Source organism: Heteronotia binoei, chromosome 13 (assembly GCF_032191835.1).
Source record: "Heteronotia binoei isolate CCM8104 ecotype False Entrance Well chromosome 13, APGP_CSIRO_Hbin_v1, whole genome shotgun sequence".
NCBI lineage: Eukaryota > Metazoa > Chordata > Lepidosauria > Squamata > Gekkonidae > Heteronotia > Heteronotia binoei.
In genome coordinates, this window is record NC_083235.1 from 34,024,590 (window position 1) to 34,044,716 (window position 20,127).

General features: G+C 43.5%; 1 protein-coding gene across 1 annotated transcript in view; it reads right to left on the reverse strand.

Moving 5' to 3' along the window:
- The window catches only part of LOC132581036 (keratin, type II cytoskeletal 80-like), a 60,496-nt gene extending 42,602 nt beyond the window's left edge, over positions 1-17,894 (reverse strand). The window contains exon 1 of the mRNA XM_060252073.1: positions 17,340-17,894. Within this exon, the coding sequence (XP_060108056.1) occupies positions 17,340-17,675 (336 nt within the window). The 5' untranslated portion in view covers positions 17,676-17,894. The remainder of the gene's footprint in view (positions 1-17,339) is intronic.
- Between the last annotated feature and the right edge of the window lie 2,233 nt (positions 17,895-20,127).

Consider the following 20,127-nt stretch of genomic DNA (forward strand, 5'->3'; position numbering starts at 1 on the left):
TGACAGACTGTGAGCAGCTTAAGGGATCTCTGAGGCCCATTATAACTACATATACTGAACATTGGACCCTTCCAAGGTACTTGGCTTTTATTATTCTCCTTGTTACTGCTTTACCATGCCAAAAATACTTTTTATCTTTTCTTTCTGTCACAACTTTTTCTAAAATTTTCTCCATCTAATTATGCAAATATCAGTCCCTTTCATCTGGAAACTATATATAATTTATATATAGATTTTTCTTCAAACTTGAGGGACTTTCTAGGTTTGGATAAAAATCTTATTTAAAACGTGTGTGGGATAGTGGTGGTGGTTTAAATGCCCTCAAATGAAAATTGTTGTCTGCACATGCTCAGAGAAGGCACTGATGGTTGCTGGTGTACTCACAGCAGTGATGGGAGGGCAGGAGCCATGGCAGGACTGGCAGGCAGCTTGCAACGGGCTTGCTGGCAGCAGCTGCAATAGTTGAGGGAGATCTAGTGCTGGCGATCCTCAGCTGGGGTGGCAGGGGATCCCCTGGTTTGGAGGCCCTCTCCCCCATCAGGATTAGCTGAAAGCAGGGAGGAGGGATGTCCACTGAGCACTCCATTATACCCTATGGAGACTGGTCTCCATAAGGTATAATGGAGAATCGATCTGTGGGTATCTGGGGCTCAAGGGGGGGCTGTTTCTTGAGATAGATGCACCATATTTTCAGCATAGCGTCTGGTGCCTCTCCACACACACAAAACCCCTCCCAGGTTTCAAAAAAATTGGGTGAGGGGGTCCAATTCTATGAGCCCCAAAAGAAGGTGCCGCCATCTCCAGTATTCTCAATTTAGGGAAGGTATTTAAAGGAACACAGTTCCTTTAAATGTGATGGCCAGCTCTCCCTTTGGAGTTCAATCATTGCTGTCACAACCTTGCTCCTGGGTCCACCTCCAAAGTCCCCAGATAGTTCCTGAGTCGGACCTGGCAACTCTAGGGAGTTCAGGAAAGGGCTGCCAACCCCCCCGGTCCGGGCAGGGAATCTCCCGCCTGGGAGGTTCTCTCAACCCGCCGGTCCACATTGGGCCAGCGGGGGGAACCTCCACTCACATTACTGGTGCAATGACGTAACCTGGAAGTGACGTCATCAACATGGTGGCGCCCATGCGGGGCCACTCTAGGCATTTCAGGGGAAACTCTGATGTTCTAGCCATTTGGGAGGTAAAACTCTATGGTACAATAGGTACCATAGAGTTTTAACCTCCCAAATGGCTAGAGTGTCCAGGAAAACCATAGAGTTTCACCAGAAATGCCTAGAGTGGCCCTGCATGGGTGCTGCCATTTTGATGATGTCACTTGAGGGTGATGTAATTTCGGCGCATGACTGTCCCCCACTGGGGAATGAAGAGGACTTGGCAACCCTAGTTCAGGAGCTGCTGTGGGCCCAGAGCTGGAGGCCAGGTGCCATACTGGGCTTGCTGGCATGGGAGGGGGAAGAAGCAGCGCTGGGCTTGCTTGTGGCTGCTGTAAGGGTTGAGGAGTTTAGGGAGCCTCAGCAGACCCAGTGGCAAAGGCCAGGAGCCATGCAGGGCCAGCCAGCATCAACTTTGGAGGGCAGCAATGAGATAGACCTTGCAATGGAGGCTGGAAATTGCTCACCTGCAGCTGCGACTGAGGGAGGGGGAATACGCTGTGATACTTGCAAGGGGATCCCTTCCCACTCCTAGCTTTAACCTGCCCCCATCATCACTGCCAGTGCTCTGTTGCAGATCCCACTTTAAATTAAATATAAATTTAAGCAGATGACCATGAGGGGGGAGCCGTAGTACCCTTGGGGGGGAACACCTTCCCCCTCTCAGCTTTAATTCAAATTTAATTTAAAGCAGTAGCTAATACAGAGGGCTGGCAGTGAGGTTGGAGGGGTTACAGCTAAGAGTGAGAAGGGGCCTCCTATTAATATTGTGACTTCCCCACCTATCAGCTTTAATGTAAATTTTAATTTAAAGTGGGAGCTGCGATGGAGCACTGGCAGCGACATTGGGAGGGGCTTAGGGTTCAAAGGAAATGAAAGCACTTGTTGACTCTGGAACATTTGCAGTTAAACGTTTTTATTGCTTGTTTAGGAATGTATTGGCATCTATTGTTATGCAATACAGAGTTGTCCAGGAAATGAATAAGCAATTAAGCTGATGTATTGTGCACATTTCTTATGCATTTATACTAAGTATATATTAGTCTGTGAATTAGCAGTATTTGTTCACATTAATTTTTGAATTTTTCATAGGGATGCCAGCCTCCATGTGGAACCAGGGGATTCCCTGGAATTACAGCTCATTTCCAGACTACAGAGTTCAGTTCCCTGGAAGAAAATGGAGGCTTTGGAGGGTGGACTCTGGCACTGTACCACACTGAGGTCCCTGTCCTCCCCAGGCTCCATCCCCAAATCTCCAGGAGTCTCCCAACGCAGAACTGGCAATCCTACCCCCACCCCACCCCCTGCCAGAGGCCAGGGAGACCTGCCAACTCAGTATTTATTGTATTCAAGTAAATTAATAAAGAATGAAAAATGTTTTATCCTGCTTTCCCAAAGATTAAGATGGGTTTATTTGTACCCCATTTTTCTTTCCAATGAGGACCCAACACAATGTATAACATTTTATCTTTACAAAATATGACTTTCCATTTATCCTAATTTTAAAAATGGCAAATGAAAATCCACAAAAAGGCATTCATTAAGAAAACAACAGCCCCCAAATACAACCACAATAAGATCTTATTCCTAACATGTTCGCATAAAATTGCAGGTTTATTCTGTTAGGTCCTGTGCAAATGTATTCATTTCAATGAAACCCACATTCCCATTTTACAGTTGGGGAATAGAGCCCAAGAATTATTTCCCCAAAGATCTTCTGGTTGGCATATAATTAATCGGAGTGCCTGAACATTCAAATCTCGAACATCAGATTATTCAATACTGGAATATTGAAGAATTGATCTAAGGAAGGTAGCATAGTACATACTGAAGCGTGCTTTTATGTATTTTATATGTATTTTATTGCATAATTATAATTATTAATGTATTTTAAATTGACTTTGTTAGCTTTTTGTGTTGTAAGCCGCCCTGAGCCCACCTCGGTGGGGTAGGACGGGATATAAATCGAATAAAATAAATAAAATAAATAAATCTGAGAATATATGCAGACCTGCTTCTAAGGATCAGATCTCCCATTGTATGTTTACCAAATAAATAAGACATTACTGGACATCTTTAAAATACATGTTCAGATATCAACAATTCACTTTGGTTAAAAAGGCACTGCAATCTCTTCCTAGCCCATCCTGAGTTATTAGGGATGGAATCACCAAAGTGGCTGAAATATCTTTTTTTGACTATTGTTAAATTCCTTCCAGACAGTGAAATGTCTATTTTCAGATCTTAAATTCTAGAAAAAGATATAAATGCCTGGGCCCAAGGCTTCCTCGAACACATACCTCTTGACTCACAAGATATACCATCATTATATGTTTAGATGCACTTTTCTTCAGTGGCATTTACATATTCTAGAGCTGAATTAGGGGATGTCAGGCCTGGTAGGAAACTGTGGGGTGTAGGGACCTATCTGATCAGCATCACACTGATGCGATAGAGTTTTGGGTGAATCCTAGAGCGTGAAACCAATGTGTTTCAAGTTTATTTCAATTTATATCCCGCCCTTCCCACCGAAGTGGCTCAGGGCGGCTCACAGCACATAAAATCTAACATAATGAGATGATGTCACTTCCCATTAACACTGGAAGTGACGTCACAGCAATAGCATGGCTCCAGATGTTTTCCCCGTCTTTCCCCTAATGCAACTGAGGGACTGCAGGAAACGGGATCCAAGGCAGGATGTCTTCAGGAGACCTGGCTGCTCAAGGTGGAACTCTTCCAGTCAGACATAACAGAACTGATGAGGCCTGACTCAAATTAAAGCTACCTATTTTATATTTAATAGCTTCGACAAGGAAGGTTATATAGTCATGCCTTTTACGAAACAACATGTTGATGCAGCAAGCACACACACATGCAGGCATCCAACTAGTGATAGAGGTTTCACTCCTCCACATCTTTCCAAGGAGCTCCCACACTGAGATCAATGAGGCTTATTCCCAAATAAGTACATGGAAGGTTGGACTCGCAAAGACTACATATTGTGAAGGAGCATCTTGGGTGGATGGGATTCTGCTGTGCTAATTACTAAGAAAATAAACTACCATCCCTGCCCATCAAGAACTCCCAGCTTTAAAACCACAATTGGCGCACCATGGGTGGGAAATTTTTTTTGATGGCTTTATCTGATCTTTATCATGAGTTTTGTAATTTCCTGCCTTTTCTCAAATCTAAAATAGTTAACTCTTGAATAAAACCTTTAAATAAATAAGAAGCTAGTCCAAAGCTGTTAAATCATACTTGAAAAAAGGCAGCACATACTCATGTTCAGCAGATTCTGTAGAAAACTAGTGGTATAAATGGAGTCCTCATACAACTGGCAAGGGGAACACAAAAATAGACTGAGGAGCTGTCTAAGGATTTGTTGTTAGTTATAATAATTTCTATAGAATGTTCTGTGTACAGAACATATACAGGTCTTTCTGCATTAATCCTCCCAACCAGGATAGAGAGCCAGTTTCTTCAAGTGTAAAGGAGCCTCTTTTATTGGTGTTATATTACTACTCTGTGTACAAAGCATAAGCACGAACACTGTTCATTGCAGGTTAGAGAGATTACACAACTATTTAGACCCAGTGGGTGAGCCAGGCCTGGGTGGGACATGTTTTAAAAGAAGCTGAAGGTTTTATAGATTGATAATGTTTTATGAAGCATTCGTACAATGAAGCACATTTTTGATCAGTCGAGAATTTCAATTCCTCATAGTTCTCTTTCTGAAAAGTATTTCCATTGCAAATTGAGATAAAGGAACAAAAATCATGGTGATAAGTATATTTCTGTTGTATTTTCTTTTTCTCCTCCAACTTTGTGACCTTCCATTCACAGGAAGTGACTGGCCCAAGGTCAACCAGCAACCTTTCGTGGAAGATTCAGACATGGGTCTCCTGGATCATAGTTCAGCATTCTCACACTTACACCACACTGGCACCCTGGAGAAGGCTTTTAACATCTTTTATTCATCTCATCATACAATTGCAGAGATTAAAAACTAAGCAGAAAGCCCAAAGGTCAGTTCAGAAAACCATCTGTGGGTGAGAGTCAGTCATCTGTGGCTACACCATGATATGAGTATTATTTCAACCTGCAACCATATGGAAATGTGTGGCAGTTGCAATGGCATGATAAAGCATGTTTCATGCTGCATTAGAGATGACTATAGTAAATCTTCAGAGATTTTATAAGTGGCTTCTATACCATTAACAGCCACCTTCATGAATCCCAGGTTGCACTACAATATGGAATAATTATTTCCTGAGGTCCAAAAAAGTGTCTATGGGAGAGGGCACCCGTGTCATCTGAACTTTCAATTACTTTAAATTTTCAGATGAACAAATCAAGCAAGCATGACAGTGTATTTGTACCTTTTAGTATTGCATAGGATTCTTCCACTCTTAAAAGCAAACTATATCATCGCTAAACTGATGAGCATCATAGTGAACCAGCAAAAGTGTGAACAGAATCATTTAACAGTCTTTGGTTGGATCCCATGATGGGTGAACAGGAAGGAAAATTTATTGAGAGCAGTTCTGCTTGCACAGCAATAGCACTCAATGTTAAACTGATAAGAACAGATGCTACCAGATCTATCTATCCCTCTCCTCACACAATTACTTGCAGAATAGCTTGTATGAGCAGAAAAGTCATTTGGGATGCAGTAAATTTAGCAGTGAAACCTGTCCACACAGAAAATGTTTCCATTGTGCAAATATGCAATGCAAGTGAAGGTGAAACTCTCCTGCTGGATTCAGCCCATTCTCACTACTGCCCCACTGCTAGAGTCAGGCTTTATAATAAGCCCATGCTGACTACAAGCCAGCTGTATGAGCTTATACTGAAGTAAGAAGCCTCTATCTTGTTGTGAATTCAGTCTGGATCTATTTTTTTTTAATTCAGCTACAAAGCATGTTAAGTGGCATGAGAAAAGATGAATCCATTCTGAATTTGACCTGTCACTGGGTACTTTTACACGGCAATTGTTTGCAAGTGGATTTAGCTATTCTTACACAGTAAAAATCCAGTTGCAAAGTGTGTTATTTAGTGTGTGTGAATGCACCCACTGACTTCTCATAACCAGCTCACCACAAGCTTGAAAGACAGGAAATCAGTGTGGCTTGCCTGAAATTAGAGAGGCCATGGTTTTATGTAACCAAACAGAAATGTTTGGTCCTGGTCATGAGAACTAGAATTTGGACTGCTAGGTAAATCAAAACCCCTCCACCAAATATCCCCCCCCCCCCATTTTTTTTAAATTGGGCTGCAATGCTAATCCACCAGCAATTCTACCTCTAGTTTTTCCTAGTTTCTCTGATGCTAGGGTTGCCAAGTCCAATTAAAGAAATATCTGGGGACTTTGGGGGTGGAGCCAGGAGCAAGGGTATGACAAGCATAACTGAACTCCAAGGGAGTTCTGGCCATCACATTTAAAGGGACCGCACACCTTTAAAATGCCTTCCTTCCATAGGAAATAATGAAGGATAGGGGCATCTACTTTTGGGGCACCTCATAGAATTGGACCCCCTGGTCAAATCTTTTTGAAACTTGGGGGGTATTTTGGGGAGAGGGACTGGATGCTATACTGAAAATTTGGTGCCTCTACCTCAAAAAACAGCCCCCCCCCAAGCCCCAGATACCTGTAGATCAATTCATTATTTCCTATGGGAATAATACTCCATACGGAATAATACAGTTCCCAGCAGACATTTCCTCCCCCCCCCCACGCTTTCTGATCACCATGAAACGGGGGGAGGGCCTCCAAACCAGGGATCCCCTGTCCCCACCTGGGGATTGGCAACCCTATCTGATGCCCACAAAGAACTAGAAAGGAACCAAGCTACTGAACTGCAGACTTATAAAAATGCATTATTTAGACCTCAAATTCATAGGTTGCCATGTCCCCCCGGTGATCCATAAGGAATGGAGAGCGGTAGGTCTGCCAGATCCAGGTTGGGAAACACCAGAAGATTTGGGGATGCAGTCTGGGGAGGGCAGGTACCTCAGTGTGACACAATGACATAGAGGCCATCCTCCAATTATCCATTTTCTCAAGGAATACTGATAGTTATTCCACTGGAGACTGCCATCTCTAAGTCAGTAGCAATCCTACTTTCAGTACAAAGTGTTTCACATACATCGTCTTGTTGTGACCCCCATAAAGGAGACCAGTATTATTATATAGCCAGTGTGGTGTTGTGAGGAGAGTGTTGGACTAGGATGTGGGAGATCCAGCTTTGAACCCCCATTCTGTTATGCAAGTTTACTCAGTGATCTCAGGCCAGTGTCTAACCCACATCACAGGATTGTTGTTTTGAAAATAAAATGGAGGACAGGAGAACTATGGTGTAAACTGCTTTGAGCACCCACTGGGTACAGAGTTTTTGCCTAGGCTGGCACCCTAGGAGAGCCAGTTTGGTGTAGTGGTTAAGTATGCGGACTCTTATCTGGGAAAACCGGGTTTGATTCTCCACTCCTCCACTTGCACCTGCTAGCATGGCCCTGGGTCAGCCATAGCTCTGGCAGAGGTTGTCCTTGAAAGGGCAGCTGCTGTGAGAGCCCTCTCCAGCCCCACCCACCTCACCGGGTGTCTGTTGCGGGGGAGGAAGGTAAAGGAGATTGTGAGCCGCTCTGAGACTCTTCAGAGTGGAGGGCGGGATATAAATCCAAAATCTTTTTCTTCTTCTTCAAATATCTTTTAAAAAGTATCTCCAGATTGTAAACCAAGCCTGATTAAGGCCACCTATTGAGTTTGTGCCACTAGCAAGAGCTGAACAATTCACAGCTCATTCTCTTAGCCACTATGTAATGGTATATGTAGACTGATGGTGCCCCAGAAGCTCGCAGACTCACTGAGTAATGAAAGAAACTGACAATCTGCTTTCAACGCAAACTTAGTAAGTTTTCATTAAAGTCCTTTACATTCCTGAGAGAGTCAATCTGTCTTCTTCAGTACAGCTCCTATGATAACAAGCCAGGCTAACCTATATTCAGACTTAAGCATTATCTCTGCTGTCTATCAAAAGATTGCACATGATGGAGTGTTCACCCACTCTTTTGGCAACCTCTTCCCGAGCTTAATTACTATCATCGGCTCTTGCTTCCAATGTTTTGCTTGGCTAGGAACTACCCAGGAGAGATCTTTTGCTAGGCTTCTTCCTAGTAATCCTCTTATATATAGCACCTAGAGGCTTTGGGCATGATTGTTATCATGTTGGGCAAGGCACTGAACAAGCGCAGAAGGAACACAGGTTTAAACCATTGCCAGTTAAAGGCACAAACTTGGAGACAGCAGGGACCTCTCCAAAGGTATGCTTGGCTGACAGGACAAACAAACATGGGGTTGAATCCTAGTTAAGTCTTGTCATCCTCCAGATGGGGTCTGGAAATCTCCCTGAATTGCGACAGATCCCCCGATTCTGGAGAACTGTTGCCCTTGAAAAAATCGCTGCTTTGGAGGGTGGACTCTATGACATTATGCCCTGCTGAGGTCCCAACCTTCTCTAACCTCCACCTTCCCCAGGCTCCACCTCCAAAGCTCTAGGAATTTCCCAAATTAGAGTTGGCAAGCCTAATCCTATGACTGGAGGGTTTTTTGCCATCTTCTGGACTTGGTCACTGGGTGCATGTGGGAGACTGGGGGGAGGTATTTGTGAATTTCCTGCATTGTGCAGCGGGTTGAACTAGATGACCCTGGAGGTCCCTTCCAACTCTATTAAGTCTATGACTCCATGCCACCAAATCTTCATCCAACAGAGAAAGACCTATGTGGTGTAGCTTGATGCAGGCAAGGAGATGAAACAACCAGGGCCGGCCCTAGGCAAGACTAACTTTTGGTGCCCCTCCCTGCATTGATAATGTCACTAAGTCACATGGGGGCACCCGATTCAGCACCCCAGAAGGCTGGCACCCTAGGCAATCGCCTAGTTTGCCTAGTGGCAGGGCCGGCCCTGGAAACAAGACAGGATTGCTAACACAAGGCTTAAGAACATAAGAACATAAGAGAAGCCATGTTGGATCAGGCCAATGGCCCATCCAGTCCAACACTCTGTATCACACAGTGGCCAAAAATTTATATAAAAATTTATATATATACATATACACACACTGTGGCTAATAGCCACTGATGGACCTCTGCTCCATATTTTTATCTAACCCCCTCTTGAAGTTGCCTATGCTTGTAGCCGCCACTACCTCCTGTGGCAGTGAATTCCACATGTTAATCACCCTTTGGGTGAAGAAGTACCTCCTTTTATCCGTTCTAACCTGACTGCTCAGCAATTTCATTGAATGCCCATGAGTTCTTGTATTGTGAGAAAGGGAGAAAAGTACTTCTTTCTCTACCTTCTCCATCCCATGCATAATCTTGTAAACCTCTATCATGTCACCTCGCAGTCGACGTTTCTCCAAGCTAAAGAGCCCCAAGCGTTTTAACCTTTCTTCATAGGGAAAGTGTTCCAAACCTGTAATCATTCTAGTTGCCCTTTTCTGCACTTTTTCCAATGCTATAATATCCTTTTTGAGGTGCGGTGACCAGAATTGCACACAGTATTCCAAATGAGACTGCACCATCGATTTATACAGGGGCATTATAATACTGGCTGATTTGTTTTCAATTCCCTTCCTAATAATACCCAGCATGGCGTTGGCCTTTTTTATTGCAATCACACACTGTCTTGACATTTTCAGTGAGTTATCTACCACGACCCCAAGATCTCTCTCTTGGTTAGTCTCTGCCAGTTCACACCCCATCAACTTGTATTTGTAGCTGGGATTCTTGGCCCCAATGTGCATTACTTTGCACTTGGCCACATTGAACCTCATCTGCCATGTTGACGCCCACTCACCCAGCCTCAACAGATCCCTTTGGAGTTCCTCACAATCCTCTCTGGTTCTTACCACCCTGAACAATTTAGTGTCACCTGCAAACTTGGCCACTTCACTGCTTACTCTCAACTCCAAATCATTTATGAACAAGTTAAAGAGCATGGGACCCAGTACTGAGCCCTGCAGCACTCCACTGCTTACCGTCCTCCACTGCGAAGACTGCCCATTTATACTCACTCTCTGCTTCCTATTAATTAGCCAGTTTTTGATCCACAAGAGGACCTGTCCTTTTACTCCATGACTCTCAAGCTTACTAATGAGCCTTTGATGAGGAACTTTATCAAAAGCTTTCTGGAAGTCAAGGTAAACAATATCTATCGGGTCTCCTTTGTCCACATGTTTGTTCACCCCCTCAAAGAAATGTAACAGGTTAGTGAGGCAAGATCTTCCCTTACAGAACCCATGCTGAGTCTTCCTCAATAACTCGTGTTCATCAATGTGCCTACTCATTCTGTCCTTGATAATGGTTTCTATCAACTTTCCCGGTATTATCCTTCAGTCCTTCTTACAGCCCTTGATCTACTATCTCTTCCATCTTTTTTTACTTATTAATAGGTTTGGTCTATCCAGCAACAGACTATAGCAGGGGTGGACAAACTTGCTTAATGCAAGAGCCACACAGAATAAACATCAGATGTTTGATTGGAATACTGTGTACAATTCTGGTCACCGCACCTCTGTGTGTGTGTGTGTATATATATATATATAATTTTTTTGGCCACTGTGTGACACAGAGTGTTGGACTGGATGGGCCATTGGCCTGATCCAACATGGCTTCTCTTATGTTCTTCTGAGAGCCACAGGACATGAATGTCAGATGTCTGAGCGGGGGAGGGAGGGAGGAAAGAATAGATTGGGGGAGAGAGAGATGGAAAGAAAGCAACTTTAAATGTTTTATCCAAATTGCCAGCTGGCTTGGCTTGGAGAAGTGATTTAAATATAAGAATTCCTTCTCCAAGTCAGCTGATGGGGAGGTGGAGGCTTTGAGACTCACACAATATGTGTGAAAGAGCCACATGTGGCACCTGAGCCACAGTTTAGCCACCCCTGGACTATAGTCTCCCCAATGGGACAAGCAGCAAAACAACCTACAGCTACTAAAACACACCTTTCTTCAATAATGAATTTTTCTCCATCAAAAAAGGCCATTTTTCGTTGGAGGAAAACTTAGGCTGCGATCACACAGACTAAATGCACTTCAAATGCACTTTCCAACTGGATTTTACTGTGTGTACTGGCAAAATCCAGTTGGAAAGTGCATTGAAAATGGGCTGAAAGTGCATTATTTAGTCTGTGTGACTGCAGCCTTAGAAGAAGATGGTCAAAGGTTCCAGACAAGAGGTCCTCAACTCTCAGATTTCAGTATTCATCCATTGTGGTTTCACTGAAGTCAAAGGGATTTTTTTTTTAAAAAAAAAATTTCCTTCATTGGAGCCTGGATAGGGCCATTTTGCCTGCAGGTGTGGGGACTGGTGGTGCCAGTTAAAGTGGGGAAGAAGATCAACGTGGCCAAAAATTGAGCATGTGATTGAAGGGAACTGAACCACTGCCCTTTCTCCTACCTTGCCTCATTACACTCTTATCACTTGAAGCACTTTTCGTGTAACCCAGCTCACTTCTGATATTGGTGATGGGGTAGGAGAACAAAATACTTCAAATAACAGAACACATTGAAGTGTACAGCATTGGCCTGATTCCCACATTTCAGTGTCTGATTCAGACTGGGACTGGGGAGTACATGGAGAAGATACGTCAGCCTCTCCCCTCCTCCCACTAACTGCCAATTTCCTGATCCCTGGGCATGTTATTTGACCCGTTGGAGAAACATAAGAAGAGTCAATGGTCCATCTAGTCCAGCCTCCTGCCTTACGCAGTGAACAATCAGTTCCTCTGGAGGGCCAACAACAGGGCATAGAGCCCAAGACCTTTCCCTGATGTTGCCTCCTGGCACAGATAATCAGAAGCTGCTTCTGAACACTCATGTATCTCAAGGAACTAGGATTGCCAAGTCTTACTGGGCTCTGGTCGGTGGATTTCTCTATGGCACCATAGAATTTTTTTTTACCAGATTGCTAGAGTGTTGTGAGTGCAATGTGCCCAGCATAATGTCACTTCCAGGTGATGTAATCACACCGGGTATGTTGTGGCACACCAGAGCTCTTTGGGAGCGGGGCTCCTCCCACTGGCCCATTATGGGGTGATGAGTTGGAGGCCCCAATACTGGGGGAAACTCCACTCCTGCTGGAATCTTAGAAAGCCTACAGGGAACTTCTAACTGCTTCTCCTAAATTAACATATTATCCAGAAGGAGGACATGTCAATGGATTCCCAACCCCACAACAGAAATAGCTTGCCCTCCAATCATTTTAATAGGATATATCAGGGACACTGAACTTGGGACCTTACATATGGAAAATGTGTGTTTGAAACTGGCCTATTTATTCATGTATTCATCGCTAGCTCATCTTTCTTGTCTAGATGGAGTTCAAAAATTAAAACAAAACTATTAACATGATGTAATTATTAATAAGCTTTCAGCAAAATATTAAATTCACTATAGTAGCCACCTGTTCAGAAGAAAGCCCTCCTATAAACTTCCACCTGACACATTTTGTGAGTCTTCCTGACCTCATCATTATTCCTCCAAGTGGGGGGCTACCACAGGCAACATCCAGTTATGGACACCTACTGATCTTACCTGTTTGCAGGACAGAACCTTCAAAAGGTCCTGCTCAGAAGAATGATGCTGTTGAAGCAAAATCTACCCACTGCTATTTGAGGTTTGCAAAACTACCCACCTGTGAAATTATACACCAAATGGCTAGTGCTGGCCCTAAGGCAGCAAAAGTGATGTTAACAGTGCCACACCAGGGCAGGGAGACATTGTTGGCACAGACATGCTTCACCTAAATTGGCTCTCTGGCACCAGGGTGATGTGTCAGATTGTGGTTTTGGATTGCAGCTGCGGCACCACACGCTGTTTTTGCTAGTGCAGTAATGCTTAGGACTGGGCCATTAAATAGTTGCATTAGGTTTAATAGTTTTTATGGCAATTTAAAAATACTGAATGCTTTGTACTTACAACTCCTGCCTCACTCATTTCGCATAACACTCCTATGATATTGGGAAGGGGGTAGGAATTCCTATTTCAGCAAGTAGAGCTGAAGGTGAGAATACACTGACTTATGAAAAGTCAGCCTTTCCTTTTCAAGGTTTCAGTTGTCTCTGGAGGGGCTGTCAGGCTGCTTCTGCGCAGAGAAGATTTCCCATTGTGGACTCATGGCCACTATGAATTCAGAGGCATGTACTACAGAGCATCCAAACAGGGAGATTCTCTGGTCCCCCCCTCTCCCCAGCACACAACATCAGACAGCTTCTTGCTGGTTTTTAATTCATAATCTGGAAGTAAGTATATTACCATAGTGTTATAGCAATATACTTAAAAAGGTAAAGGTAGTCCCCTGTGCAAGCACCAGTCGTTTTCGACTCCGGGGTGACGTCGCATCACGACGTTTTCACGGCAGACTTTTTACCGGGTGGTTTGCCATTGCCTTCCCCAGTCATCTACACTTCCCCACCCCCCCAGCAAGCTGGGTATTCATTTTACCAACCTCGAAAGGATGGAAAGCTGAGTCAAGCTCGAGCAATATATTTACTACTTAACAAAAAGCCCTTCAGTTGAAGGGGGTGGAGAATGACAGGTGCATGTGTGTTGAGAGGTTTGGAAATCTGCACCTCCCCATCTACCTGCTTTCTGGAAAGATGAAATCCAAGCAGGCTTTGGAAACTTTAGAACAAAGGAAGGCAACAGGAGAGAATGGGAGGACAGTGTCATGTGGATGCTCTGAAAGACCCCACTGTGGTTTGTGAGCCAGGGAAAACTCAGTGCGGAAGCAGTCATTTATTGGAACACTGTGTGCAAACTGGCAGACCATGCATACAACTGTCCAGCATTTATAACTGCTGAAAATATCACTGTTGCCACAATTGCAGAAAGTGCTACTAACCATATAAGCAATTGACAGGTTCAGTCACCATACGTCCTTTCTCCACCTCTCCAATGAATGAGTGGAGATGAAATTTGAACCCAAGGCTCAAACCACATGTTGCAAGGCGTATGAGTTTCTCTGCTGCTAAAAGGATAAGCTGTAGGTCTTCTCCCTTTATTTCCCGAGTAACGTTTATTTCAAGATGCCTTATGACATGCTGCCATTGCACTCCTTTCCTCACTCCCCTCATACTTGAATTGAAGGGGCAAAGGAAGCTCTAAGGGTAATGGCACATCATGTGGTTTCTTTAACCAAAAGTTACCAGAGAAACACTGAAAGGAGATGGGGGTTGGTGGCATGTGCCTTGTTAACATGGACTTTAGGCCTCGCAGGCCTAAGTCCAGCAGCTTTCAGACTCCATGTTCTCAGAAAATACTCTCTGTGTACCCTTGTTTGCTGAGGATGCTTGCATATCTGCTACAAAACCACTGAAGGCTTCAGAGGATATGTAGAATAATGATGGCCAGGCAGCATCTGGCTCCACAGTCCTTCAAGAGATGACAGCATACTCAATAGCACTGCCATCTCTGGCCTAGAAAATTCCCAGAGTTTGGGGGTAGTGACTGTGGAGGGAGAAATTAGGGGAGGATTTCAACTAAAATATAGGGAATACCATAAAGTACTCTGTGAAGCTGCCATTTCCTCCAGAGGAAGCAATCTCTAAAGTCTGGAGATCAGTTTGCAACCCTAAGACCAGTCATGATTTTGGGAGAACTCCAGGCCCTACCCAGAGGGAACTCTAAAAAACCAGATCCAATAGTCCTCTGCAGCCACACATTGCAGGAGAAGATTAGTATCAGGTAGGCAAACTGTTTTCTCATGGAAGTCTGTCCCCCATTACTGACTTTTTAAATACGGAATCCTGATAAGTTTCCTGGGACAGATGAGCGCAGAACACTGCTTGAAAATCACTAAAGAATGTCACATTGGCTCCAAAAAATGCCTTTTGTTCAAATGCATTTGAAATGTATAGTTCTGTATTCTCAAGATCAGTATTTCAAAAGATTGGATCAAATGTGTAAGGTTAGTTGGCTTTGGGTTCAGTACCTGTGTTGTAATGCCCGAATCAGATAGCAAGCTTGTACATATTCTTATTTACATGTTAATGAACATTGGGTGTAATATTTGCATAGCTGTGGAATAAAAAGTCTCTTCATATTAAATCAGAGTGATACTAACGTGAGCCTGTGTACATTTTTTCTCTTTTTTAAAAAACTTGGCACATAGTCTACATTAGACACGTCAGTGAAGCAATCCTTCAGTCCTTCAGGAGATTACCATCTGTTTACGGAACACAAGAGCTCTGCAGGAACCTGCCTTAGGTAGTCAAACTGTTTTAATTTGAAAACAACCCTCTGTCTTCCTTGTGAGTTTTTAATACACAAAAGGTTTCCTCACAGGATAAGGGGAGGAAAAAGTTGCTTACTGTGACATTTTTTTCTCTAGACTTCCAGTAGAAACTGTAGAGATCTCAATTCCACAATCTATTAAGCCATCAATTCATCCCTATCTCCCTCTGTTTAAAATATGTTCAGCAGGAATCTTACTTGATCTATACTTGTCTATGTGAGACCAGCTATGTTGTCATAGGATCTTACTGTCCCAATGGGCAAACCTACAGATTACACAGAACACAGTGGTGCCCTTAGGTGATTGCACTCTGGCCCGTACAGTTTCAGACTGCAGAGGAATGCCATATTTGTGAATCTTCTAGTAAAAAAAAATGTATCATTAGAGAAAGCTAAAAACTTGTCCATTATGGCTTAGTTTACTAAATTTAGAAGACACAGAGAGAGATTGGGTGTAATATTTACATAGCTGAGGAATAAAAAGTCTCTTCAAATGAAATCAGAGTAATACCAACGTGTATATGTGTATATGTCACTCAAATGCAGTCTTGAGTGGTAGAGTCTAGAAAGAACCATATTACCTCAGTCTACCTAATTTTTCTGCATAATATCTATAATGACATTTATTTCCATCAATAACAATGATGATAACGAGATATAGGGAAGGTAAGGACAACCTACGCCTAGTCCTCCTCCTGCTATTCTGATCAATATAACTGTCATGAACAAAACCAAAAGCCGAGAAGAATCAGCTAAGCGTTATTTGAAAGGAAGGCCAGCAACATAAAATAAGCCTACCCAGGAGACACTGATACACAAAACAATAAAAAATGTACTATTGTGTGAGTGAAGGGCCTCATTCCCTAAATCACCATAATATTTATTCCTAAATATTTAGGGCATACCTTTTTTTTTTTAAAAAAAAACCCTTGTTTAACTGTCATTTCTCTGCCCAGGGAACCCTGAGATCTGACGCGGAGGAAGGAGAACAACAATACTGAGCAACCTCATCAAACTACAATTCCCAGAATTCATTGAGGCAAGTCATAAACATGAAACCGGTATAAAATTAACATACATTTGAAGTGTAGATTTTGCATTAAGGTCAAAGAACCGCTACTTAGAGCCTTACCACACATTTTATGTCTCTTAAATCTTTTTCACATAGCATTAAAATTTACTGTATTAAAAAAAAACAGCTTTGATTGTCACATAAGGCCTAGGTATTTCCCATTTAGGAACAATTCTGCCTAGGTAATATTCCTGTCATTAAAACTCCAGTAGTTTGTTACTGAAATATGTATTCCCCCCTCTGCTAGCCCATTTATTTGCTTTTATGACAATTGTGTGGATTTCTCAGGGTGGGTGGATTAAAAATATTTTTTCACCGTGTTTCTCTGCCATATCAGTTCCCAACTATTGCATAAGCTTTTCACTTATTTTCTTATTTTTAGACAATACAGCAATACTTCCTTATCACCAGTGCTAGAAGAGGGCACATCTGTTTTATTTCATTCATTTTCAGTAGGTGGCTTCCACCTTCTCACAATATAGAGCAAAGCTATCAATTATGTGAGGCCGGGATATTACTATGCTTGAGTTTCATATAAGCACAGCACTAGCTGAAATAAAATACAGGATTTTATATTTCAGGAAGGAACCCTTTGGCCTTCACCACAGCAGGCCTAAAAAAATTTGATACCTGAACATCACGAACAGTGCATGCAGTCAGATCATCAGAAAAATACCATAGCAAGATAAATGGATGGCAATTTTGCCATCCTTTTGTGGAAGCAATTTGCCCCCTGAAGTGACCACCTCCTCCTCCTTCTGCCTGAACAGTGTAGGCCCTGGCTTGCCCTTAGTCAAGAGAAAGGGGCTTTGTCTTACCTTTCCGATTAAGGCAGCAAACTGGTTATTGAGTGTCTTTATTTCATCTTTTTCTTTGGTCCGTATCGCCTGGATGGAGGGATCAAAATCCAGATTCAGGGGAGTCAGCAGCCGCTTGTTGTAGGAGACCTTGGGATAGGCAGAACCCCCATATCCAGTGAGGTTCGAGGCGCTGAAGCTGTGCCTGCTGGTGAGACCGCCAGTGGGGCTGCAACAGGCCCCATATCTTGAAGATGGGGAGTACGACCTTTCCCTCCTCCGGCAGGAAGAGTCCCCTAGTGAAGTAGGAGAACGGCTACTGAGGCTACTGAAGTCCCTGGAACGGTGGCTAGTCATGGTGGCTGCGAGAGAGCCAGAAGAAGCACTAGGCCGGCTGGCTGCTGCTACTGAAACAGACAAGAAGCACCCTGGGGAGAAGAAGCGTAGATTTAATTCCTGTCTGCGCTGAGCTCAGTTTAGCTAATGAATTACAAACACCTGTTCAGCTATGTTCATAAAGTAGGGAGGGTGTGACTGTTGAGGTAATCCAGATCAACCTGTTGGCTTTCTCTCCCTCTCCCTTCCTCCTTCCCTCCTGCCTTTTGTAGTTTGTTTGTGAGATGAACACACATGCTCAGGCATTTGCAGAAGAAGGGGGGGGGGACTAAAACCAAAAATTATTACTCACTGGCATCCGTCTACACTACACCCTCAGAGAGAGAGAAAAAAGGGCTATCACAAATGTCAAAACAGAGGCTTGAAAAAAGAAGCGGAATCAACTCCACATCAGTAAACACAAAATCACACCAGAGCAGCCAGCGTAGAGTAGAATGTGTAGGGATATCTTGGCCCAGTGCCCTATTTCTTCAGTAGTGGCTAGTCATAAATAAGCCAAAAGAAATGTATGCTAAAAACCCAATGATAATTCATTTTCTAGCTGAGTGCACAGGACCTACCACAAGCACCTTCTGTCAGCCTTGGGTAACAGCTAAACACGGTGGTTGCGGTTCATGATCACAAGCGTAGAATGAAAGATATAGAAGAGTGCCTTCCAGGCTTTATAGATATACTTTGTGTGGGTGGTCCAGCAGTTAGTGGTTGGGCAATGGTTGAAAATTACCCTTTGCAAGGGTTTTGGGAGTTTGGAGGGCTATTTGACTATTGAATTTTGTTAATGGCTGATTATATGCTTATTTATGTGTATTTTTTACTGGTTCTAATTTTTTTTACATTTTTATATTGGTTTTTACTTTTGTTGTAAATCACCCTGGAGATCTGATATAAAAATGGAAGGGTAGGTTATAAAAACAAACTGCTTGGCATGGATGCTGCATGGCTCTGGAAGAAGCATGACAGGGATATTCTAGATGGTAATGGTATATTCCGGACCTATGAAAGTCTAGGCCAGGGGTGGGCAAACTCTGGCTCGGGAGCCACTTGTGGCTCTTTCACACACATTAAGTAGCTCTCAAAGCCCCCACTGCCCTGTCAGCTGGCTAGGAGAAAGCATTTCTCAAATCACTTCTCCAAGCCAAGCCAGCTGGCATCTTAGAGAATGCATTTAAAGTTGCTTTCTTTCCACCTCTTCCTCTCCACCTTATCTATTTCCTTCTTTTCTGCCTGCCTGCCTGCTCTCAAACATCTGATGTTCACGTCTTGTGGCTCTCAAACATCTGACATTTATTCTATGTAGCTCTTACATTAAGCAAGTTTGGCTACCTCTGGTCTAGGCTCTTCCATACTGCACTGCTCTGGTATCTGCTCTCTGACTCTGTAAGCCAGAGAGGCAATTTTTGCAAAAACCCACACCAAGGCATGAAGGACTGTGTAAAGCACAATAGAAGGAAACTATTAGATGTGGCTTATGGCACAGAATTGTCCCAAAGACACTTCAGTAAGGCTGCCACCTCTAGGTTGAAAATTCCTGGAGTTTGGTGGTGGATTGTAGAGCTGCCAACTTTGAATTGGGAAATTCCTGGAGATTTTCTGGTGGTATCTGGGGAGGGAGCTCAGTGAAAATTATACTGCCCTAGTCTCTGCTCTCCAAAGGTATCAGTTCCCCCAGGGATGAATCTTTGTGGTCTGGGGATCAGTTATAATTCCAGGAGATCCTCAAGCCCCACCTGAGGGTTTCTATATTAAAACATGGATGTTCAGTCTTGTGTATGTGATAACACAGGGGTCACAACGCATTCACATGTAAACCTTACTGAAATCAGTTGACTGTAAAAAGGCATAACTCTGTGACCCTTATCTACAAATGGGGAAGCTAAATGGTGATATTAATTATTCGCAAGTGTGACAATGGAAAGAGAATTGACACAATACTGTTGAAGGGGACACTGGGACCATTTTCGCACTAACCTTGTTCCAATGTTGCTCAACACCAGACTTCTGTTTCTCTCCAGAGCAAGCTAGCGTTCTGCACCAGCTGCTCCACGTTGCCATTTTGTGCCGGGGCAATCAGCGATTCACTGCGTGACAACATAAACCTGTTTATGCTGCCATGCAGCAAATCATGGGTTGCCCTGGTGCAAAATGGCGGCACGGAGCAGCTGGTGCAAAATCGCTAGCTTGCTCTGGAAAGAAATAGAAGCCTGGTGCGGAGCAATGTCAGAGCAAGGTTAGTGTGAAAACGGTCCTGGTTACATGAAGGTAAACTGATTGCTACATAGAGTTGCCAAGTCCCTCCCTGTCATGGTGGCGTTCTCGGGGTTGGCGGGATGTAGCATGCAACATCCCCTATTCATGACATCGCTTCCTGGTGATGTCATTGTGTTGGTGACATCATGTGTGACGCTCAAAACCA